This window comes from Leptinotarsa decemlineata, unplaced genomic scaffold (assembly GCF_025532065.1).
Source record: "Leptinotarsa decemlineata unplaced genomic scaffold, Ldec_3_MD MMD2_tig00002159_RagTag_RagTag, whole genome shotgun sequence".
Taxonomy (NCBI): Eukaryota; Metazoa; Arthropoda; class Insecta; order Coleoptera; family Chrysomelidae; genus Leptinotarsa; species Leptinotarsa decemlineata.
The window spans coordinates 6,396,210-6,415,727 of record NW_027412574.1 but is presented as its reverse complement, the minus strand read 5'-3'; the positions used below and the strand labels follow the sequence as shown (position 1 = coordinate 6,415,727).

At 32.8% G+C, this 19,518-nt stretch overlaps 1 protein-coding gene across 1 annotated transcript in view; it reads right to left on the bottom strand.

The window, feature by feature from the left end:
- The window catches only part of Vps16A (vacuolar protein sorting 16), a 40,676-nt gene extending 21,748 nt beyond the window's left edge, over positions 1-18,928 (bottom strand). Inside the window, exons 1-11 of the mRNA XM_074177140.1 lie at positions 18,718-18,928; positions 18,465-18,654; positions 14,484-14,760; positions 14,306-14,424; positions 9,582-9,760; positions 3,486-3,738; positions 3,285-3,410; positions 3,107-3,234; positions 2,829-2,979; positions 2,071-2,205; positions 566-727 (exon numbers count right to left, since the gene is read on the bottom strand). Coding sequence (XP_074033241.1) covers positions 566-727; positions 2,071-2,205; positions 2,829-2,979; positions 3,107-3,234; positions 3,285-3,410; positions 3,486-3,738; positions 9,582-9,760; positions 14,306-14,424; positions 14,484-14,760; positions 18,465-18,654; positions 18,718-18,776 — 1,779 coding nt within the window. The 5' untranslated portion in view covers positions 18,777-18,928. The remainder of the gene's footprint in view (positions 1-565; positions 728-2,070; positions 2,206-2,828; positions 2,980-3,106; positions 3,235-3,284; positions 3,411-3,485; positions 3,739-9,581; positions 9,761-14,305; positions 14,425-14,483; positions 14,761-18,464; positions 18,655-18,717) is intronic.
- Positions 18,929-19,518: the final 590 nt, after the last annotated feature.

Here is a 19,518-nt window from a genome sequence, read left to right as displayed (position 1 = left end):
TGATTTGGGCTGCTGTAAAAAAAACTGAAAAAATATAATCAATCTCCGACAGATAGTGATTCCGTACTAGGAAATATACAAACGGTTATTAATGAAGTAAATGACAGTGGTGAATGGATGAAATGTGTCCAGCATGTCATAGAAAAAGAGAATGAACATTACATTTCACCTTCCATTGACTCAATTATTATGACCCAAAATTCAAATTCAGGCTCTGAAAATAAAGATAATGAATCTTGAGTTTATATTTCATTATCATGTAAAAACAAACGGTTTTTTTGGCATTACTATTTACTATTAATGAAAAAAAATCCATGTAGGTATATGAAAAATGAAATAAATTTTGAATAGAATTATGCCTCGCCGCCCATGCCATACAAAGAAACTGCCGACGTTTAGTATCTATTAACTTTTTATGTCATTCAAATTGACTTCGTATATACTATAATCTCTTATCTTCTCTTCATTTCTATTTCAAATGACAGGAATACCGTTGATTAAAAATATTTTGGAAGTATGTTACAATTGATAATTTCATAAAAACTTCAGAAAAACAGTTATTTACCTTAAAATCTCCCAGCGGCATCTTCTCTCTCAACTTAAGAATAACTGTATAAATTAAATCAGTATCTCCACTTTCGATTGCTTTAACCAGTGCTTGAGTGTTTTCACCGAGATTCAGCAATAATTTCACTTGGTCACTGGCTTTTGATTCATAATCCAAAAGCTAAAAAAAGGAAAACAAAATTATTTTCTATTGAACATACGAGTATTCTCATTATTAGGGAAAAACTAAAACACTTTAGAAAAAAAAAGAATAGGAGTTAGCGGTTCCAGAATAAATATTTGAAAAATTTTTGGGTTCATACTTTCAAGTTTTCACCACCCAAATAAGGTACTAAGAATGGTAAAATTCCAAAGAAAGGAAAAATAAAAAAATATCAATCAAATACATTTGAGAACAGTGTAGAGATCGTACATGCATGTGTCTTTCAGATGAAAACTAGAAGAGAAAGCATTGAAAGTATATTAGAATTTGAGTATATCTTTATTCAGATACAGCTGCCGGGCTGAGTCATGACTGGTGAGAAGCCCATCCCTCAAGATGTGCAGTAGAAATGTAGAAATCTGTTATCAGTCTGTTAGATTATTCAAGTCGTAAACATCCAAATACGTAAAATTGCAAACAAAAGTTTCTATTCCTTTTTTCCAAATACTTTCTTTGTCATACACCGACCCAAACTTTACGCAGATACGACTTCAGCACCGGTCATGACTCAATCCAGTAGCTGTACCACCATATCAATGAGTACTCTTTGATAATTTATATAAGTGCAATTTCAGTAGCGGCTTTAACCATTGTGAGGTTCCAGACAGCAGATCTTTATGAGACCTTTGTCTTTTGCGATATAGGCGCTAAATCGCCTGTTTGTTAGACAAATTCATGCATCTACAGATTAAATTGTTATTCCGATCGGATCATATTTTTTCAATTCAGTTTTTCTTGCATTTATGTCTGTGTGCTGCAAATCTACTCTTTCATATTTACATAACAGATGATAAAACGCCCCTCTTCTATTTATATTCGGTTCAATTCATGCAATGAGATTCGTGTTATGAAACCCTGATGACGCTCCTAGATGTGAGCGATTCTAGAATAAAATTACAATTTATACTGTGGATGCATGAAGTTTACTTGTTAAGTTCAACATAATCAACAAATTTCATACTCTTCACACTAACACCACGAAAGACTGAATAAGGGATGTGATTCGATGGCCATTCTACTTGGTGGTCCTAATAGCGTAGTTGGTTAATGCGCCTGTCTAGCGGACTGGGGTAACAGGTTAGAATTCTGGTCGATTCAAATTTTTTCAATTCAGTTTTTCTTTCATATATATCTGCATACCACAAATCTACTCTTTCATAGAAAATAATAAAGCTGGCCATCCTAACCAATACAGAGTCTTCACATAATAACTGTTTTATAAATAATTATTAACTAAAATCTTCAAAATTTCTTTAAAGGATATAGGTCAAAGGTATTGAATGAATTTTAAATGGAATTACCTTGATTGCCAGTTTTTTCCTACCATTCTCAGCCGCAGTGTTAGCTATCTCACTATAAGAAATGCCTGAAGTATAACCTAGTTTCTCTGCAATTTCTCTGGCCACTGTCTCTTCTTCTAACTGAGACTGACTAACCTATAAATTTGATTACAAATACAATTATGGATTTTTTCTCTGAAATAAAATTTTAAAAATTGAAAAACGAAGTAGATACTTGATCAAAACACACTACTAGGACGCTTTTCATTGACAATAAAATGAAATGTTTTCTGGTAAATAAATGTGACGAGACTTATGTAAGGATAAATTTATCAACTCCGCCAGTGTAAATAAAAACCATTTACAAACAATTGTCAGATTACCACTGAAAATCCACTGTCACTTGGCACAAAATATGTATTATTGTATATTACATGGTCATATTTTCAGTTACAAATGAAGAAGATGCAATGTGTTAATGTTCAAAGGTACATTCATGATTTTCAACCAGACACATTTCCTTACACTGTAAATTCACTATTTTTGAGCCTGTTTATAATTTCACTGATTAAAATTGAGAAATTGAAGATATCAGCCTCTAAATTAATATTGGAGAAGAAAAATATTGAATTCAATTGGAACAACACTATAGCTGTTCAAAATATTTTATTGTGTTTACTAAAATTTGTTTTAATGTTTTCATTTATTAGTTTATAATGCCCCCTTTTATAAACACTAGTTGTTTCTTGGGACAATACTCATTCTTTTTAAATTATTACCTTGTACTTTGCCCAATGGACTAAAATAAAGCTGGTTCCTTCCTTCTCAGGCAATTTCAAGTATTTTGCAATCTGCAAGGCTAAATAGTAGTAATTTCTTGTAAGAAGTCGTTTCAGCAAATCCTGAGATCTTCCTTTCATATGGTTCAATCTTTATTACAATGTTAAAATAACAAACAGATACAAAATCTTCCTAAAAGTAGTATTTGCGCTTACTTTACTCTATGAATAATTAAACTAGGGTAATATAGTTGAGAAAAAAAATTACAAAAGGATACTGTGTGATGGTCAAAGGGATTCCAACTTTTGGATCCCTTACAGCATTCAAAACTCTTAGCAATCGACACATGTTAACATAACCATCGGACCTCATATTAGATATAAAACATTTTCCAAATTGGGCAGCCTGAAAAATATACACTACATCATGTAAGCAAAAAAAATCCTTCCACTCACCCTGATGAGCATTTTCTGAACTTCGGTATCAAATTCGTAGCCAACAGCCTCAATACATTGGAACACAGCGGTCTGCAAATCGTTTTTGACTAGGCTAATATATTCATTAGCTTTGTGGCTGCCTTTCTGAAAATTAAACCGACATCTACGAATAAAATAAAATAAATCAAGAATAAAGAGAATATGTCACACTTAACTCACTTGAAATTGTTTTGAAGCTTCTAAGAGAAAACTTCCCGGATCAGTACTGTTAATTCTGAAAATTTTTTGAACAACCTCTGGAACTTTCTGAAGAATTTCGTGTTGAGTGTTGGATATTATCCTAACGCCATCTATTTCTGGTATTAAGGAAATAGGGCCATCATAGGAGTATGACATTTTCTGGCCATATTTACCAACTACTAGAAGGGTGTGGTCATTTTCGAAATACAAGACTACTGCTTCATTTCCACACCTATTAAAAAATAACAAATATAAACTGAACTTTGTAGCGCAAGGTTCAATTCTGGGGCCATTGCTTTTTCTCACTATTTCTCAATGACCTCCCAATAAATGTTGATAGGCGCTTTTATCTCATTAATTTTGCTGATGACACAACATTTGGTATAGCTGAATCATCTATGGAGGATATGATTCTATCGGTTGAATTCGCTATTAGTGAAATGACAAAATATTGTCATTTCAATAAACTGCTGCTGACTGCACAAAAAACAATAATTGAATATTTCAATAAGAACAATCTGACTGATAATGAAGTCCTTCAGACACATAATTCGACTGAGTTTCTGGATGAAATGACTAATAAGTCACTCCCATTGTCACAATTTTGCAATTGTGATATGAACTTCATGAGACTATTCTTATCCAAGTTTATTATGCATTAGTATATTCTGCATTATAAATTCACATCATTTTAGGGATAATACCCATCGAAAAAACAACAACTAACCAAGCTAATGCCCCGCAACGTCTTCGATTTAGAAGATTTGTCGCAAATTATTTCTCACTATGAAAAGCAGAAATTAATTTAATTTGGTCGATTCGACCAACCAATAGACCGGTTTCGGAGTGATTGCCCCCATCATCAGTACCGGGCATGATCTCTTCAGAACAAATATAATTCCAGCTAGGCACAAAATCTCTCTGCAGTTGATTCAGTGGGAAGTTCACTGCGCCACCTGCAGCCAGAAAACAACTCCACAAGAATACTCCGGGGTGAGAGTCGGAATAATGATTAATATTCCAGAGAGGTGGTGTTCAGATTACTTATCAATAAACTACTGTAACTAGTTTTACTAGAAAATAATTTTATTCAACAGGGCTCCTTTATACACGTAATAATGTATAATGTATATATCTCTCTCTCTCTCTCTCTCTCTATATATATATATATAATATTATATAATATTATATTATATTATATATATATATATATATATATATATATATATATATATATATATATATATATATAATATACTCAAAATATATACTCAAATTCCTGAAAAGAACACAAATAAGAAAGTGAACAATTCAAACAAACATTATTCAACTTACGATTGTCCCTAATTCAAACAAATCTCAAAAGAAGATTTCAATATTAATCTCTTTCTTTCAATTTGACGTTTTCTACTCAACAACTTTCTCCTGTCAAATGAGGTTTTTATACATACAGGATGAATAAAAACATTGAACGATTAAAATTTAAATACTCAAATTAAGTTCTACAAACGGTTCAAAAAAACAAAAGAAATATTAATAATTATTGAAAAATTAACAAATGTTAATGGTCATTTCTAACAGGTGCATCATGACATGCTAAAGGTTGCCCTCTTCCTCTCATGCAGACCTACGACTTTGTAGTTTTGCTTCAACTCCCTGCGCGGCATTAGCTGGGTTAGTTGTTGTTTTTCCGTTAGGTGCCTGCCACACATAGCTACAAAGTCGTAGGTCTGCATGAGAGAAAAGGGGCAACCTTTAGCATGTCATGATACACCTCTCCGGAATATTACTCCTAGAGCCCATGCTAGGAATCGCAAGTTGAAAGGTAAGACCTCGCTAATCCTTAGCTTGCCACACGTTTCGATATTTGAGAATTGTAGTTCGTATGGGGGCGATAGCAGGCTAAAATAGACTTCAATCAGATTTTTTTTAACTTCGCAGGGTTTTAAAAATGACGTTGGCCACTTTTTCTGAGACGAAGAATAACATTATAATCCAACTAATGCAAATGACCTGTCATTTTCATTTACTAGAATAGCAAGAGCTGAGAGCCGCGAAGTTTTCGACTACTTTTCAATCATTTTTAACATTGATAAAAGCTTTTTTTTGACAGACGTAACTATTACAGCTGTTGTGACAATAATTCTCAGGACGTCACGGGGATTCCGCAAACATATTCAACATGATAGGTGCTTTGGCCACTAATTTTAATCCAGATTTAGTTATTTTCGCCAATAGTTATTCTCTATCTATACTCAATTAGAAAATATCTAGTAGAGATGACGAATAATTTTTGGCTAAATCTGGGATAAGATTAGAGCCAACGCGTTGAAGTTGTAGTGCACAAGAAGTAAAATCCTAATTTATTGAACTTTTAACTTTTTGAATACGTTTTAGTATTTGAGAATCACGAGTATAAATTTTGATAGGGTTAATTTTACCATTTAGGCCAAACTTATATCACTGTTTTGATTAATACCTAATAATAATATAGAGTTTTGAATTTAAACTTTCTACCAGGGTCACTGCGCTAGGCTTCTGCAAGAGAAGAACAATTCAATCCAAGGTTGAAAGACAATAGTACATTTTCCTCAATCTATCGAGGAGCTATTCGATGGTCATTCTGGACCTACTTTCGTCAGGTAGGTGAGCAACATAAATGTGAAGCTTGGGAAAAAGGTATTCTGTGAGGCATTTCAGCAAGGAGCCCCTTAGTGGATGCAGGATACTAACTTTATCAGCAAGAAGTTCTCGTCAGGTAACCTGTAGCAATCTAGAGATTCTAGACAGGAATATGCAGTTCTAGAACCATAGTCGTGACCATCTTCTATAATATTGTCAACGCCATAATGTCATTCTGAAGAGATTCCACTTAACTGGTCAATATTGGGATTGTCAGTTGTTCAAAGTGTCAGATTTTCAACCCAATGACAATAATAATAATAATATGTTTATTCTCAACAGTTTAAACCCATACATAAAGAAAATACAAATGATTGTGTGGAATTGGCCGCGGTGGTAGTGCGCCCGACTCACGATCGGAAGACCGTGGGTTCGATTCTCGCCTCGGCCAGATATTTTTCTCGAGAGAATTTATCTGGTTGAAGCTGGGATGATTCTGTAACCGTGTTAGGAATCACACGTTAAAAGGTAAGACCTCGTTAGTCCTTAGCTCGCACAAGTTTCTAAACTTCTGAGAGTTGTCGTTCGTATGGGGGCGACAGCTGATTAACGGAAAAACAGATTTTAAACAGATTTTTTTAAACATATTAGAGAGTGTAATATATAATCATCAACATAAAATTTTTAATAGTTTTTAAAATAAACTGTTTGCTGTCATGATGAATATTGCACAGGTCGGACACTTTATTGAACAACTCACACATCACAAATATCTGCGACTTTTTCAATAAATTTGTCTTAGAATTCCTATTATAGAAAGCAATCATATGCCTGGATTGTGATCTAGGTGCAAGAAACTAAATTTGTCCTAACAAGTCACTACTATCAATTTCGTTATTCAAGAGTTTAGCTAAAAACATAGTAGGGTTGTATTTTCTTCTATCTGCTAGGGCTTTTAAGTTGAATGTGTTCAATAAAATATTCTGGTCTGTGCCCCTAGCTGGATAGAATCAATTGCACTTGAAAACACATGAATTTCAAATACTTACAGTAAACAGATTCTGTTCGCTGAAAGGATTTTTGATATGATGGAGACCAAATTAAAGATGCTTAATCTACCTGACTTCTTACGAAGTACCATAAAAAAATTTGAGAGAATTAATATTTGAAAAGTTTCCTCAGTTTCAACGCCGACGATACAATGTGAGTTATATGAGTGTCAAATCTTTAAACGTATCCCCGTTTTGAAGAGCCGTATTATTTATGGAATATTCGAAAATTATTGGATAAAGTTTTCTGTAGAAAGTCAGTTCTTTGCATTCACCTACATTGAGTTGACTTGTGTTCTCACTACACCAGATATGAATTTCATGTAAATGATAGCAGTCGTCTATGATGCAGTAACCTTCCCATATGAGAGCACCTGATAATACATTATATTCAGCCCTTGGTTAGGTGAATCATCATTTGGAGCAGAAGCTTTTGCTAACCTGCTCAGGAGAAGTTTTTTCTTTCCTGACGCAGAATTTGTGGTTTGATACAGGGCAGATATCTTGCTTTTGAAGTCACTTCCTGGCTGCACTACTTAGCCTGTTAGGTTTGTCAACAGGATCAAAAGTTTTCCAGCTTTTGATCCTTACATGATCATGCTCTTGATTCGATGTTATGAGGGGTAGCGTTGGGATCGTTTCGTTGATGTTCATCTATTATGTACACTCATAGTCGGATTATATATTTCATGGTCCATAAAGGGTCCCACAAGAAGCTAAGGAAAGGAAGTCCATCATGGCAGACTTCCGCATTATAGTGACAAAACTTTATATGACAAGAAGGTATCTGGTATCTAAAAGATACCAGGCGCCTTCAATTAAAATTTTATAGAGAAATAAAATGGAATCAGGGGAACCTCAGCTAACTTGATAGAATCATACTTATATAATAGAAAACAGTACGTGGTCGAAAAATGTCACATCACAAATGAGGTTATAAGGTCTGATGAACTAACAATAATTAGAGGGGTACCACAAGGATCAATTCTAGGTCCATTTCTGTACATTCTCTATACCAATGAACTACAAATGGACAACAACTTAAACACTATACAATTTGCTGATGACACAACCGTTATCCTTGAAGAACAAAATGGAGATGACTTGGAAAGAAATGTGTTCGATGCTTTAAGTACCCTGGAAGCTTGGTTTGCACAAAATCACCTAAAGCTGAACCCTAATCAAACAAAGGCAATCAAATTCTCACAGTCAGCTGAAAATGATTATACTTTTTCGGATGGTAAATCAACAATAACAACTAGTAAAAGTTCAAAATTCCTGGGAATTGAGCTAGATTTTAGACTGGATTGGAAATCTCATCTGGATACTTTGTCAGAAAATGTTGCAAGGCATTGCTATGCCCTAAGGGTCATCACTAAAACAATAAATGTTCAAGCGTCAACGTCTGTCTATTATGCACAAGTCCACTCAAGACTTAAATACGGCTTAATTTTTTGGGGTGCATCTGTGAACGTTAAAAAAATTTTTTCACTTCAAAAACGTTGCCTTAGAATTATTTATAAATCCAAACAAACTGATAGCTGTAAACCTTTATTCATAGAAAAGAAAGTACTGATCCTATACAGTCAGTATATTCTTGACAGCATAATGTTTATTAAAAGCAATCCAAAGCTTTTTAACGACTTTGATAAAGCACACATCTACCCAACAAGAAATAAAGCAGATTTGGTTACTAATATTCCTAATTTTACTTATATTCAGAAAAATATACCGTATACTCTAATAAAAATCTATAACAAACTTCTAAATGCACTAAAAAGCCTCTCTAAAACAACACTCAAAAATAAACTTAAAAACTTTCTTCTAAATAGAGCATACTACTCAACTGATGAATATTTTAAAGATACCATCCCTTCAGATTTTACCTGCTAAAATGTCTCACATTTAATTGATTTCAATTTTTAAATGTTTTTAACTGTATATTTATTACACTGACATGTTCTACGCTCATCTGGGCATTTTACTTCATTGTAATTGAACAAATAATAAATAAATAAAAATATGGAGAAACTTCTTCGGGTGGATTTTGTATACATATTTTTTCTGCAACTTTCAATTTTTTTCTCTAAAATCCACTTCCAATAATTCTATAGACGTAATTTACTGTTAACAAATGAAAATAGATCACTGAAGTCATGTATACTTATTTTTAAAAAAGATATGAAATTGATTTTTTTCATTAACCAGTTGTTGTTCTGATGCAAAAGACATCCCTCAAAAGTCGAGACTTGTGCATGCTAAGGATTATCGATGCTCAACTATTAATGTACCATTTTTAGCACAAAAATATAACAAGAATCAGGGGGTAACAAAAAACTTTCAGAAAGGTAATATGCTTTTCAAATTATTGATAACACAAAAATACTTGACCATTCATACTCACCAGATTAGTTGTTTAGGTCTATGTATGGTATCTGTGTCAATTTCACAATATTTACTTCTCAAATCTGTTGAGCCTAACCACAAGTAACCAGAATCTGTGAAAAATGCTAAGTGACGAGCATTTAAGGAAACTGCCATTTTCAATATTGCAGTACAACTGTGGGATATATCAGGTTCCAGCTAAAATGCAAAATCAATTTAAATTATCTTTTATTCACAATAATATGACGACTGTGTCTTAACACTGCAACTATTTTCTTGGATGTTAAAAAAGCTAAATTCCATCTACTAATCCTAGTTTTTTTTAAAGTTGAGCTGGTCGAGCCCCGATACATCAACCAATCGCCACTCCACATACCATGAGGTAAGTGATCACTGGGTCCGAGAATCATGTGCCTTGAGCAGAAGCAATGAACCAAGAATGACAACCTTTTTCATTCGTCCAGCCAAAATTTCTGCCTCAGTGCGGCGAGCCGACATTATCTGGAGATTCGAGAGTATAGAGGGCATCATTCATTGATGAAACCAATACAGAAATATGGTTATTTAGAACTTGTAGAAAATTAAAAATAGAAACAAGAGATCAAACAGAGAGAAGTAAACATTAGTAGCTTCGATCCTCACCTATGGTGCAGAAAAGTAAATTGAACCAGAAAAACAAATGAATTAATAGTTCCAATAATGAACTTTTATTGAAGCATACTAAGTTTATGTACTTAAAAGAATTAAATAAGCTTTGCTATTCTGCAAGAGCTGAATATGTCCTAGCAGAAACAGACCACGGAATAAAATATAAAGAAACTGCTGTCCCTTCTACAACGCTTTACCACACACGACTTCATAAGGAGGTCATTGATATATTACAAGCATCCCAACAATCTCAACAGAAACAAAAGGTACACAAGTCAGCAAAATGTTGTATCCATTCCTCAATAGAAGGCTAGAAATGAACTAGAATACAACTCCATCCGACATCTCTCTAGCAGCATACCTATCAACACCGTGGACCAATTAGAAAAACCTAGCACAAGTGTGAACCAATCAGGAGTGAGCATTTTCCAAGACATCTCACACCCTCCGCCCCCTACCATTATAAATACTAGTGAACACGAGACCCTCCAGTCAGTCATTGCTGAGACTTTGAGATACTATGTCCTCGCAGTCAATGCATACACCACTAAAAATGCCTGCCGCAGTAGCAGACAAAACTTTAGGTACTGCAAGTTTCCTACAACAATAGCCTACCAGCCTGGATTTTATTCTTAGTAATCGTGACTCCAGCCTTGTAAGAATATGTATATAGGTAGGTGAAGTTCATTTCTATTATATTTATTTCCCTATGCTGAGCAAAACTTTTTCATTACATTCAGTACATTATCATAGTGAGCTTTCTTTTGCTACTATTTTATTTGATGCTTTTCAGTTTGTATTTCTTAACCCATCCATTTGTGCTCATGCATGACTGTAATGAGTTCTTTTTTTTTTGCATGTTTTGAGTTATACAGGGTGTAACTAAATAAGTGTAAAACATTTAAGGAGGTGATTCCTCATCGAAAAAAAGATAGGATCTTTCATATAAAGAAATTTCATTGGAGCATCCCTTGTTAAGATATAGCCCTTAAAGGGGTACATAAAATTTGTATAACAATTTTTTTCACAAGCATTCAAATGCTTGTCTTTTTTACAAACTTTTATACAACTTGACTTGTTAGTATGTGAGAGTGGGACAAATCTTGAAACTGAATTTTGGACTAGTTAATCTCGAATGATTTAGCTGTAATTTTACTCACACATTTATATTGAAATGAATGGGTTTGATGAGCAGAATATGAACAGTATACATTCTAAATCCAATAAGGCGGACGCGTCCTAATTGAAGAGTTATACAGGGTGTAACTGAATAAGTGTAAACATTTAAGGAGGTGATTCCTCATCAAAAAAAAGATAGGATCTTTCATATAAAGAAACTTCATTGGAACATCCCTTGTTAAGATACAGCCCCTTAAGTGGGTACATAAAATTTGAATAACAATTTTTTTCACAAGCACTGAAAAAGTTACAATATTGAAATTAAACTGATGTTTCGTACTACCAAAAAGACACTTAGCCAGTAATTTATTTGGTTTACCCCATGGTTGTAAGGGGTGGAAAACGCAACCCCTAAAATTAATTTCCAATGTAACTTTTTGTCTTATTATTTGTTTTCCATTTAAAACTGTATTTCCGATATCCTGTTTCATTCTAAACAAAAAATATCTCTTGGGTTTTTTCCCCAAAATAAACCAGTTTGCAGCAAAACATTATTTTAGGAACAACTACAGAGATACATCGTCATAAATGCGAAAATACGAAACTAATCTAACTAGTAGGTCGCTATTAGCGATAGTGACAATTAAATTGGTATGACACTGTCAGTTTGTGAATTTTCGAAATTGAATTAATACTAATTGTGTGTTGTTGTTCTGCTCTTAATTTGTTACTTTAATAATTCACTTGGTATTAAAATGGCATACATAAATGAGGAAATGGCTGATATGCATTACGTTTACGGTCTGTCGCAAGGGAATGGGTTAGAAGCTTCTAGAAGATATGCTGAAATGTATCCTCAACGGCAGCATCCTTCACATAAAATATTTGCTCGACTTCATCAACGATTACGAGAATATGGTTCATTCGACAAAAGAACGCAGGATTGTGGTCGCCATCGAGAAGTACGAACACCACAGCTTGAGGAAGCAGTACTTAATTTGATTGAAGAACAACCTACTACCAGTACTAGAAAGATTGCTTTCCAGCTAAATGTTGATCATATGACGGTATTTCGAATTTTAAAGGAACAACTCTTATAGCATTACCATCTGCAACGAGTACAGGCACTGTTACCGCGAGACTTTCCGAACCGTCTTGAATTTTGCAATTGGATGCTGGAAATGATTAGAAGAAATTGTGATTTTCTGAAGACGATAAAATTCACAGATGAATGTAGTTTTTATCGAGACAAGATTAATAATTTTCATAATTACCATATATGGGCTGATGAAAACCCTCACGCTATTGTCGAAACTAACCATCAAGAACAATTTTCTTTTAACATGTGGCTCGGAGTTATTGGAGATGATTTAATTGGGCCTCATCAATGCGTGCAGGGTAATCAGAGAGACTCCAGGAATATTTGAGCGAATACGTGGCTCAATGTGCCGACGTCTAGACGCATGCGTAATGTCTGAAGGTAGACATATTTAACATTTACTATGATTTCTACATGTTGTGTGCTTTGTTATTAATAAATTAGTTTTGTTTGTTACCCTTTAATCGTTTAATGCAGGTACTTACTACAAAATAACAATAAATCCAGTTCGCATTTATGACGATGTATCTCTGTAGTTGTTCATAAAATAATTTTTTGCTGCAAACTGGTTTATTTTGGGCAAAAAACCCAAAAGACATTTTGTGTTTAGAATGAACAGGCTATCGAAAATAAATTTTTAAATGGTAAACAAATAATAAGACAAAAAGTTACATTGGAAATTAATTTTAGGGGTTGCGTTTTCCACCCCTTACAACCATGGGGTAAACCAAATAAATTACTGGCTAAGTGTCTTTTTGGTAGTACGAAACATCAGTTTAATTTCAATATTGTAACTTTTTCAGTGCTTGTGAAAAAAATTGTTATTCAAATTTTATGTACCCACTTAAGGGGCTGTATCTTAACAAGGGATGTTCCAATGAAGTTTCTTTATATGAAAGATCCTATCTTTTTTTTGATGAGGAATCACCTCCTTAAATGTTTACACTTATTCAGTTACACCCTGTATAACTCTTCAATTAGGACGCGTCCGCCTTATTGGATTTAGAATGTATACTGTTCATATTCTGCTCATCAAACCCATTCATTTCAATATAAATGTGTGAGTAAAATTACAGCTAAATCATTCGAGATTAACTAGTCCAAAATTCAGTTTCAAGATTTGTCCCACTCTCACATACTAACAAGTCAAGTTGTATAAAAGTTTGTAAAAAAGACAAAATGTCAGCAATCAAAACGGGGTTCTGAAGAAGAATATAACTAAAATCAATAATAGACAAAATCAGAGACATAATACAAAGACAGATTATTGAAGTAAACCCCAACAGAAGACAAAATAAAAATTATCAAACTGGTGAAAAGAATGTTCAATAATAATGAGAAAAGTTTTTGAAAATAAGATCAACAAGAGAGTAGAACATGTTTCTAGGATATAGACAAATAAGTAGTTGAAAGAAGAGAAACTGAAGATTAAGAAACCCAGATTACTCGATGTAAAAGGAGTAAAAGAATGATCAAAACTACGACCCCATAAAACACTAAACCCCTCAAAGCCTTATATCTCAAAGAGTTTTTAGACATGACAAAAATTATAAAATTGCCTCTCTAGTTTGTACCCGATTTCCATGTCTAACAAACTCTACCCCCATATTGAAGTATTTTTTTAGAGCTACCGTCAATTGTCCTAAAAGACATTATAGTTTAGGCCTCCTTGGAGGTATCACACATAAGATTAGTAAAACTTAAAGGTTGAACTGGTTTTTAAAAGAGATTGTATAAAGATGCAATATTCCAATATTTGATATTGGTATTTAATATAGTTATATGATTTATTGAGCCTTGTTTATTCAGAAAATTTCATATTCTAAAGATTCAACACAAATTCGATGTTATAAAATTTATGGAAAATGTATACCTACCATAGCACTGGTATGATGTTCATCTTGTTTCAATCTATAAAGTTCCATTCCTCTAGCAATCAGGACTTCTGTGACTTCTTCAGAAACAACTACCCAACTGGTGGGAGGATTACTAGACCCTTCAAAACAGAAATGTTTCATTGAAAAAAGAAAATGTCAGTTATTCACGAAACCTCACTTGGTAAATCCGACAACTGTCTAGTTTTTGGTTCCTTTATATTATTAACAATAAATATTTTGTAATTGGAAGTCATGACAGCTATTCCTGTAAAATTTTGCGGACTGGTGAATATTACAGCATCTATAACCTTGAGGTCCTGTACTTTTTGACTTATACCAAAAAGATGAAGATATTTTCCAAACATATTATGTGTTACTACAGTGCCATCTTCCTGGATACAAATTAGCTCCTCATCGTTTGTCCATCCCATGTGTATAATAGGTCTTCTTGTCCACTGTTGACACAAAAATATATGGTAATTTAAGAGACAATATGACTTAGTAGGTACATAATAAGTTGATTTAAAAAAACCCAATATGATCGAATATGTGGTGTGGCCTTCATTCGTTTCACATTTTAATGAGCATTTTGTAAATCGGTATTTCAATGAATTTTCAAAAATCTTAAAATTTGGTCTCAGCTCTTTCTCTGAAATCAAGAGAATCACCCTGCATAAATTGTTTCAAAGTAACAACTGAATTATGATTTTGTATACTATGATAACTATAAAAATATTATTTAACAATATAACTTTTGAAGGGGAGATTGAACCACTGTATAGATTCACCTTAATTAAAATAATGAACCTATTTTATAGGAATTCCTTGTATTAGAGAAATATGAGGTATGAAATTTAAGGTAAAACTGTCCTTAAAAGATTAAAAACCTTTTTTGGATCCTGCCTGACTTAATCAAAAAAAAGTATTTTCAATCAATATATGTATTTTATAGAATACATAAATGGTTTTTATTGATATCTATTAATTTTCTTTTCATTTTGTTAGATATTTTGAATTTTTTCATATAAATGAGTTATTTCAATGAGCCTTCAATCAAAGCATCTAAAAGACAAATATTTGCCATCATCTGTTTTCAATCCTTAAAAGTCGAAACTTCTGCGAACTAAGGATTAATGAGGTCGTACCATTTAACTGAGAAAGAAAACTGATTTCTGTGTAATACATTATCTATAGAAGAATATAGTTTCAGATGAAACCATTCTTTCACTTTTATCAGCATCAGAAAAACATATTTGTGCATATTTACAATATCCTAAAGTTTTAACTGAAATTTGTTTCATTGTTTTGTTGTTTTACGTATACTGATAACTAGTGACATGCTCCATCTTGACGCGGGTGCAATTTAGAGTTATAATCAACATCTTGCAGATTTATTTGTTATATTTACAGAAATTTCTTTATATGCGGTAGCTCTTTCCCGCGACTCCATACGAGTGAACTACAGAATGTCACTAATTTAGCCGCTTAGATCCAATCCAATAGGCCTAGTCTAGAATTAGGCTTTCTGATGGTGAAAAACTATTAATAGTAGTAGTAACACAGTTTAACAATTACAACTGATACTCCTCGGCTTCGCACCTGTAGGTAAAAACATAAATTAGTACTATATTCAGACGAATAGAACATACCCACAATTCCGTAAACGAATATTTTGTTGTAGGGATCATTCTCACCGGCAGTTCTGCAGCTGGCCAGGTAATATAAGAGCATTTTAGCAAAAGAATGTTCTGTTTGTACAAAAATGATTGCAAACAATTTGTTAATGTGGCTGAAAATAATGTTTCTCAAGATCCCTCCCAATTCTGGAATTTTGTACGACATAAAAAAAGTAACAGTAAGATAATGGGTGAAATGAAAGATGAAGAGAAATCTCATTTGAAGCCACATGATATTGTTGATGCTTTCAGCTCCTACTTTACTTCTTAAACAACTCATCAAATATCGATTTCTGTAACAAACTTGAAATTAAATATAGTTAAATATCTTTTATCGACTCAAGGAAGATATTATTAACTTTATTCACTCAGAATTATTGAGAAATCTCAATTTCATGCAATTTCTCTAAACTATTTGAAATTATTTTATCTGTCTTCATTTGTGATTCAACTGAAAACATAATATCTGTGGAACAATATGGTTTTCAGGTAGGAAATATTGTATAAAAAATATTTCTTGTCAACATTTGATCAAAAACTAATCCACTGATGTACTTTTTTTTTCATACGACTAGCAATGCTTTCCAATTTTTTTTTTTTTTAATAGATTTAACTTTTTTTTTTTGATAGGGTCCTGTACCTATTGAAAATTCCATTCCACCAAGGACTCAAATAATCAGAACAACCATATTGACAGATTGGTCTGGATAGAGTCAGCGGATTTTGAAAAGAAAATCTCGATATTTTATACGTTTTTCCTCCTCTTTTTGGACGATATTTGTCTTGCCAAAAGCTGAAAACTCCACGACAAATATCGCTCTGGTGGTCGAGAAATACTAAATCAGGCTTACTAGCTTGTATGAACCTGAGGGTGGGGAAGGAATAATTCCAATGAATTCGGCACTTCTCATTCAACACAGCAAGCACATTAGGGTTTCAGACGTTTCGCAGCAGGCCCTGTACCTTGTGTCATTAGTATTATTATTATTAGGAATATAAGCCACTGAAAGTTTAATTATATGCTAGCAAAATTGATCGACTTTTAGGACTTCTGATATCAAATTTTGCTCACAGGGAAGCTCTTAGTTTAGTAGCTTACTGAACTTCAGTTGATTGTTCATGTTCCCATGAATAAAATATTGTTTTAATAAAATAGCCTTATCCTAATTGACTGGCTGCTAATCTGCCGGTGAGAAGTCGCTACAAAAAATGTTACTGTTAGAAATTGTTGCTATGTTTTTTTGTACAAATAAAGTACTGAATTACTTTTGTCCTTTATTTTATAACTCATATGTGAAGTTACAAAATAAAGGATAAATTCCATTTCTTAACGTTTTGGTAATGAGGAGCCAATATGGAGGGCTAGAATACGATATATTTGGAAAGGAAACAAGCACGTACAGGTATATTCCTGACAGTTCCATCACTGTGGACAGTACAAACGTGCTGGGCTGAATTTTCTAGTGCATCATCTTTTGACTTTTCTCCTCACACATCAGAGGTTCACAAAAGAAAAACGTACAATACAGGAAATTGCGGCCAGTAACGGTTTCTCGAGAGATATTATAGATGATATAATAAGGAAGAAAAAGTTTAGGTTAAGAATGAACTAAATGTCAACTTTTAAAAGCGAAGAAAACCAAGATAAATATATCTCAATTCTATACCATCAATACACGAAGAACTTTGGAAAGATTTTAAGAAACTAGATATAAAGGTAGTTTTTAAAACAAGTCATATACTACAGAGCCTTTTAGGAAGTCAAAAAGACAAAATCGAGAATTTGGAAAAGTCTGGAATTCATGAAATTAAATGTAAGGACTGCAATACAAAATATTAAGGACAAACAAAAAGATCTATTGAACTAAGATATAAGTACACTTAGCACACCTAAAATATGGAAAACCAGAAAAATCAGCAGTTGTTCATCATATTTTCAACAAAACCATCCCATAGACTTCAGTTCATCAAGATTAGTTAGACAAGTCAACAACAACAGGCATCTAAATGCCTATGAGAGTGTAGAGTGTAGAAATAAGTGAACATAATAATAATAATATGAATAACGATGGTGGACCAATACCTAATAATATACTATATAGCTTGTTAAAATATTTTAATTATTAGATTTACCTGACTATTAAATAAGGACACATTGTAAAATTAATTTAAGGCAATATTGTGAAATTAATTTAAGACGCTCAAGACACAGGTACCTAGAAGAGGTATCTATGATATAAATAAGGATAACATTGTAAGTACATTTGGTTTAATCTTCCTCTTGAAGATGATCACTTGGTGATCGAAACACGTGCCGAGGTGGTAAAATAATGGTTTGGTGTTGGGAAAAACTCCAGTAATATTCATTACTACAACAAAGGTTCCAAACTATACATCACAAGTATTTAACTAAATGTCAACATTCTGTCTTTGACATTTAGGGTTAGAGATAATAAGATCAAAATAACCAAAACTTAAGTCACCTTAAATGAAGCAATTTGTTTTCCAGATCCAGTAAATATGGACACAATAGGCTGCCCAGTTCCCTGAACTTTCACAAATTTGCCTTCATCTCTTCTCATTGCTATAGGCCCTCCATAAGAAGCAGAGGATATTATGAAATTTTCTAAATTTACATTTTGTTGCCAAGCCATGGAATATACCTCGAATTTTCTGTAAGTTTATGTGATACATATTTATTTCCTAAATCCATATTTAACTACAAATAATTCACACCTGTAATATAAATCTCTCCCCAATAAAAACCAATCAAGGGTTATCATTGCCGCCGACATTTCAAGACAAAATTCCTGAAATAGAAATGTGAATAGTATAAATCTCGAAAAAGTTTTGAAAAGAAAATAGTCCTTAATCAAAATTGTTATTGTTTATAATATGTCATGAAAAATGACATATCACAGCATGACCACAGTAGACAGCAGGGAACTCTATAGTCTATACTACCTGGAACGGACCCGACAGTGTTGCCAACAGGATGAATAATAATAATAATAATAATAATAGTTTATTGAAATAGGAAACCTAATTCACATACAAAAATTACATGTAGAAATATTAAAAAAAAATTTACATTGACTTTCTGACAAGACCAATATTAAAAGATACAAATAAAAATAAGTATATAGGTAGTTACATATAAATTTATCTAAAGACAAAACAATATAAAATATAAAATTGGTATCAAATTCAGTTCACAATTTGTAATAATATGAAGCCGATCGACAACGATATAACTTACCGGATAATATCAGAACTTGCCTCGGTACCAAAGCTATAAAAAATGTTTTGAACTTTCTGAAGGCAACAGACCTTTTTAACAAAATATAAACAGATATTGTATACTACAAAATGGCTAATGACCTCAGCAGTCGATGCCAGAATAATAATAATAAAAAAATAATAATAACAGTTTATTGAAAATAGAAAAACATAATTTACATACAAAATTACATGTGGTAATATTTAAAAAAAAATTATTATTAATTTTCTGACGAGACCAATATTAAAAAATACAAA